The following is a 6133-nucleotide window of genomic DNA, read 5'->3' as shown; positions in this document are numbered from 1 at the left end:
GGGGAACCTGCAGCCTCGAGGCCACATGTGGCCCTGTAGGTCCTCAAGTGCAGCCCTTTGACTGAATTCAAACCTCCAGTCAAAAAGCTGTACTTGGGGCAGCTAGGTGGTGCAGTGGATAAAGCACCAACCCTGAAGTCAGGAGGACCTGAGTTCAAATCCAGCCTCAGACCAAACACTACTAGCTGTATGCCCCTGGGCAAGTCACTTAACCCCAATTGCCAAAAAATAAATAAATAAAGCTGCACTTGAGGACCTAGAGAGCCACATGTGGCCTGGAGGCCACAAGTTCCCCACCCCTGGAGGAGGATCTTATCACAATTTGCTATGTCTGTCTTTTTACTCTGAACAAATGTTTTCATTCTAAGTTGCTTAGTCAAAGTAAACACATCGTTGGGGACTCATGAGATATAGTTTTAAAGGGGTCCTGCCCCATAGGGTGTCTTGAATTTGGGAGGAGCATTCTGGGGACCCACATATTACATGAGAATGAATGTATGCTTGTTATGGGGATAGGAGAGAAGAATTTAAGATGCTTTGCCTGTCACCCAGGTGAGAGAAGCCCAGATGGAAGATTAAAACATTGCGATCACAAAACCGTGATCAGAAAGTAGACCAGTTAAGGGAGCTGAGGGAGGGTGCTGGCAGGAGAGAAGGAAGTGGGGCCCTGGGATCCGGGCCAGACTGAGAAGTGTCTCAGGGATTTAGCACCGACACAAGCTTCGTGTTGCTGGGAAGCCAATGCTCCGGGGCTAATTTTCTTCTTTAAGTTCTAACACGTCTTTAAAGGGTTTTACTCCTTATAGGTCACGTCTCAATTTCTTTCTAGTCCTAGGTGACTGTCAGACGTACTTTGAATTATACAGAACTAGAAATAACACAGGGGCATAGCAACTGGGGAGTAGCTTCAGGAATGTGTATTTAGGAATCAAGAAGCACAGGGTGTGGTCTCTGGATCTAAGAGAAAGCAAGAAAGTGAAGAAAGAGGTTCTCTAAGAATAATTTCCCATGGATTAATGGATCCTTATCTGCTTGCTGGGGTGTGAGGGCCTCTAGGGAAATGTCGCAGGGATCTGTCCTCTGTGCTGTTCAACAATTATATCACTGACATGGATAAAGACCCAGGTGGCATGCTTATCAAATGCTAGGAGGGAAAGCTAACACTAATTAACAGAATCTAGATGCAGAAAGATACTGATAGTCTAGAATAAACAAGGAGCTAGATAGTTCAGGAAATAATAAGGATAAATGTAAATGACATTGGGTAAAAAAAAAAATTAACTACCCTTGTATAGGATGAAGGAGGCTAGAGGACAGTTCCTTTAGAAAATATCTCTTATAATTAACTGTAAAAGATTTAATAACTTTGATCAATTCAGTGATCCACCACAGCTCTGAAAGGCTCATGATGCAAAATGTTACCACCTCCAGAAAGAGAATTGATGGACTCAAAGTGCAAATTGAAGCATATTTTTTTCTTTATTTGTCTTGCTTCCCCGCCCCAGAACATGGTTAATATGGAAATATGTTTTGCAAGACTCCATATGTATAATGGGTATCATATTTCTTGCCTTCTCAATGGGTGAGGGAAGGGGGAGGGAAGGAGAAAATTAAATAAAATTTTAAAAAGATCTGAGAGTTTTAGTGAACTTTAAATTCAATGTGAGTTGAGTCAATAGTTTGACCTACCTCCCACCCCCCAATTAATTCTCTCTTATATTTATACATTAATAAAAGGATTGTGTCCTGAACAAGAGGGGTGATGGTTCTGCCCTTCCCTTCTGGGGTCAGAAGCCATTTTTGGCCTTGTGTTCAGTTCTAGGCATCTTGGATACAGGAAATTAAAAAGCTGAGGAAGTTCAAGAGAAGGTGAAATATGACAAGCGATCAAAACCATGACATACAAGGAACTGGATGTGTTTGACCTTAGGAAGGGAAAGCTTGTTGTCTTCAGGTTTTTCAAAGACTGTCAGGTGGGAAAGGATAAAACTGGTTTTGCTTGGCCCCAGGAAGCGGAATTAGGAGCAGATTTAAAAATCAAACAGGCAAATTCAGCTAAATATAAGAAAAAGACATTGTAGCAATTCAGTTAGGGGAGTAGACTTGTCATTTCTTTTGCTGTGATTTCTTTTTTTCTTCTAAACCAAAGCAAATCAGCACCTTGTGTAAGGTCACACAGCCAGTCAGAGGTAGGACTGGAACTGGGATCTGCTGACCTCTGTCCACTGCACCCAAGGTGTCAAATACTCCCTGAGCAACAGTGCTGCCTGAACCAGAATAAAAAATGTAATTGGGAAATACTTAACAAAAGTAATAAAAATACAATGGAACATGATCATGTGAATATGGGGTTTTCTAAGTCAATATGCAGCCAGCAGGGCTCCGTATATATGGATGATTTAGTTGGCCCAGTTCTATTTAGGTTTGACACCACTGCCCTATGCCATCCTTGCTTTCCCTAAGAGAAACTGTAATGGGCTGCCCTGGGAGATGATGATTGCCCCTCATCCCAGGAGGTTTCTATGGAGGCTGCAAAGAAGAGATTCTTCTCAAGTAGAGGTTGAGTTTAGTAACCTCAGAGATCCTGTCCATCTGTGAGATGCTGTGAAGCTGATTCCACTCCCCACCCCCACTCCCATTTCTAGAACCCAGTGATATCTTCCTGACAGTTTCCTACCAATCTGCCATCTAAGAATTTTAGAACTTTAGAGCCAGAAGGGACCTTCTAGCATCATCAAGTCCTTCATTTTACAGATGAAGATGGTGAGATCCAAAGAGGGTCACATGGCTCCATTTAGGTTACTCATCCTTTTAACGAGAGAGAAGTTGTTTGCTTTTTTTTAAACCAACCCCACCCTGAGCCCAAATACCTGCCCCACATTCTGATGGGAGGGAAGCATCTATTAAGCACCTACTATGTGCTAGGAACTGTTCTAAGCACTTCACAAGTATTCTCATTTAATCCCCATAGCAACCCTGGGAGATAGGTGTGACCCCTTTTTACAGTTAAGAAAACTGGAGCAGATTGAAGTTAAGTGACTGGCCCAGGGTTACACAGCTAGTGTCTGAGGTTGGATTTGAACTCAGGTCTTCCTAACTCCGAGCCCAGCGTTCTAGTCACCGTACCACCTAGCTTCCTCCAGATGATGGAGAGGTTGAGCCAAAGGATTGGCAACGCTGAATTAAAATCCCAAGCTTCTTTATAGTCTCCTCTTGGGCTTCCTAAATAATTTTTCCTCACCATTACGTCAATTAAATTTAAGTATATCCTCCAGAGACATTTGAAGAGCAGACAGTCCCTCAAGGATTAGACTAGGGAGGGGCAGTTAGGTGGCACAGTGGATAGAGCACAGGCCCTGAAGTCAGGAGGACCTGAGTTCAAATCTGGCCTCAGACAAAACACTTGACACTTACTAGCTGTGTGACCCTGGGCAAGTCATTTAATCCCAATTGTCTAAAAAAAAAGTATTAGAATAGGCATAAGGGCTGAATTTCTGGGGTCGCTGGTATGGGAAACTCCCTCTACCAAGGCAAAGCAGCATCTTCTCAGCAACTTGCTGTCTCTGAGAGATATCTAGATCACTGAGAAGATGAACAAAGGGATAAAACTATATGGGCATTTGTGACAATGGAATGAGCCCTGGACAAGGCATTAGGGAGCCTGGATTTTTAGCTCCAGCTCTACTATTAATTAGTGTGCTCTTGGACAAACCCCTTTTCCTGTTTGGTTGTTTTCTGTATCTAAAATTGTGTGTGTGTGTGTGTGTGTGTGTGTGTGTGTGTGTGTGTGTGTGTAATATCTGAGCTCTAGCATTCCATCAATATCAAGTTTCCAGTTTTCCCAGATCCCGTGTGAGAGTTGCAGTTTCACTATGGAAAAAAAAATGAGGCAACAGTGCCCTCTAATGGTTTTGGTGGCATTGAGACAGCAAAGAGAAGACCTATAGAGCAAAGAACAGGAAGTGACAAGGGGTGAGATCCAGCGCTCAGCTCTGGGGTCTTCTTCACCTTTGGCTAATTAGCAATGGAGGATTTAGCCAGGTTGCCTAGAAACTCAAACACAAAGTTCAGCTCAGAGAAAATCCGGCTGCCTCATGGCCTTCACCTTCTTCTTGCCAGACTTTCCAGGTTGCCTAGGTGTATGCACAATGGAAAGTATGGTGACTGCTGCTCCTGCCTGGAAACCAACAATCATCCCATCATTGAGCCACATGTTCCCATTCAAGATGAAACCTGAGTGAGGATAGGGGAGTGGAGGAGGGAGGCAAGCGAGGGCATAAGTGGGCATGGTGAAAGCAGGATATCTTGGTGACATAGATGGAGAGTCAGAAATTGCCCCAACACAAACACACTCATGAGTATAGGGTGAACCATTGAAAAAGGGAAATAGATTATACTCCCAATTCCACCCACCACTAACTTCACAGCATTGGGTAATTCACTAGGCTCTCCAGGCTTCAGTTTGCTCAGCTGTGCACTGAGGAGGTTGGAAAGGCCTGTCCAGCTCTGACATTCTGTGCCTCTTCCTGGTCTAGTTTTAATGTTTTAAAGTTTTTCCACGTCTAACATTGTATGATTTTCATGTTCTAGGATTCCTCCCTTCACCTAAAGGTACTATTTTTCATCTGCTTAGGAGACAACATGACCATTGCATCTCTTCTCTTCACCATCTTGGTGTAGACCCTTGTGGTTCTCTCTTCAACCCATCCCGCAGCCATCTGCTTCTCCCAGAAGTCCTTCTGTCTCCGATGTCAGATTGGAGACATGAAAATCAGCAGTCCAGACTGAAGAGATGAAGCAAGCGTTTCACCTTAGCCACAGAAGAAAGAAAACTACCTCAGGATTCAGAGGAAGGATCTGGGTTCAAATCCTGCCTTTGACACTATTACTTGTGTGACTTTGGGCAATTGAAGTAGAATGCAGGGCAGTTAAGTGGTGCCATAGTGCACAGAATACCAGGCCTGGATTCTGGAAGAGTCATCTTCCTGAGTTCAAATTTGACCTCAGACACTTACTGGCTGAGTGACCCGGGGCAAGTCACTTCACTCTATTTGCCTAAGTTTCCTCAACTGTAAAATGATCTGGAGAGGGAAATGGCAAACCACTCTAGTATCTTTGCCAAGAAAACTCCAAATGGAGTCACGAAGAGTCAGATGCAGCAGAAACACCCCAACAATAGAATACAGGTTTGGGAAAGTGACTCTCAAGGTCAACCTGAAGTAAAGGAAAGTATATGGCACGTCCCTGGAACAGCTCAATTTTAAAGCCTCCTCCAACATAATTTGTAGGACAAGTGGCCTCTCTGAATAAATGAGGGAAACTAGCAGAAGCCTAGTATTTACAGATGAGTCTCTATACTTTCTATTGTTAGAAAATACCTATGTAACTCAACGTGATTCCCTTTTTACCTTTTCCACCATAACTCTTGGTCTCAAATTTAGATAACGGCTTCTCACATTGATGCAGCATTTTCAATTTTACAAAACTTTCCCCATACACTTTTCTCTCACTTGCTCCTCCTTCCCTGGATTGTAGGTGCTTAGTATCCCCATTTTGTAGAAGAGCAAAGTCAGGGTCTGAGAAAGGAAATGACTTGTCCAGGGTCATCTAGCTATGCAAGTGTTTGAGATGTTGATTGTGTGAACTCATTTCTTCCTGGTTCTGTCCCCAGCACTTGATATCTACCATGCCATGCTTAGCAGCCGAGTGGAAGGAACATCGAATTCAGAATCAGAAAATATGGATTTGAATCCTTGCTGTGGGACCCTCAGCTCTCTGAGTAAGTCTCGGTTGTCTTATTTGTGACATGGGGATAATAACACTGTGTTAGGGACCTCCCAAGGTTGTTGTGAAGACAGTCCTTTGAAAACTTTAAAGCACTATAAAAAGAGGACATTTTACTATTCTTATCTTCTTAGTTTAGCTGCTCCTGTTTCTTTCAGGTATTTCTGTAATAGTTTATCTTTAGGCAACTTATTAAATAAATAGTATTATATGTTTCAGTCTGTAAACCACCTCCATTCTTTCTGAAGAGGGAGAGGAAAAAACCTAAAGAAATAAATCCACGGATATGAATACACACACATACACATGCACATACACATATAGATGCATACATATACACATACATACA

General features: G+C 42.9%; 1 protein-coding gene across 1 annotated transcript in view; it reads left to right on the top strand.

Annotated features, from left to right (window-relative positions):
- NEURL1B (neuralized E3 ubiquitin protein ligase 1B) overlaps positions 1-5861 on the top strand; it is a 91035-nt gene extending 85174 nt beyond the window's left edge. The window contains exon 5 of the mRNA XM_027841785.1: positions 5672-5861. Coding sequence (XP_027697586.1) covers positions 5672-5805 — 134 coding nt within the window. The 3' untranslated portion in view covers positions 5806-5861. The remainder of the gene's footprint in view (positions 1-5671) is intronic.
- The last annotated feature ends 272 nt before the right edge of the window (positions 5862-6133 follow it).

This window comes from Vombatus ursinus, unplaced genomic scaffold (assembly GCF_900497805.2).
Source record: "Vombatus ursinus unplaced genomic scaffold, bare-nosed wombat genome assembly UNPS02014863.1, whole genome shotgun sequence".
Lineage (NCBI taxonomy): Eukaryota > Metazoa > Chordata > Mammalia > Diprotodontia > Vombatidae > Vombatus > Vombatus ursinus.
This window is presented reverse-complemented; position numbering and strand designations above follow the sequence as displayed.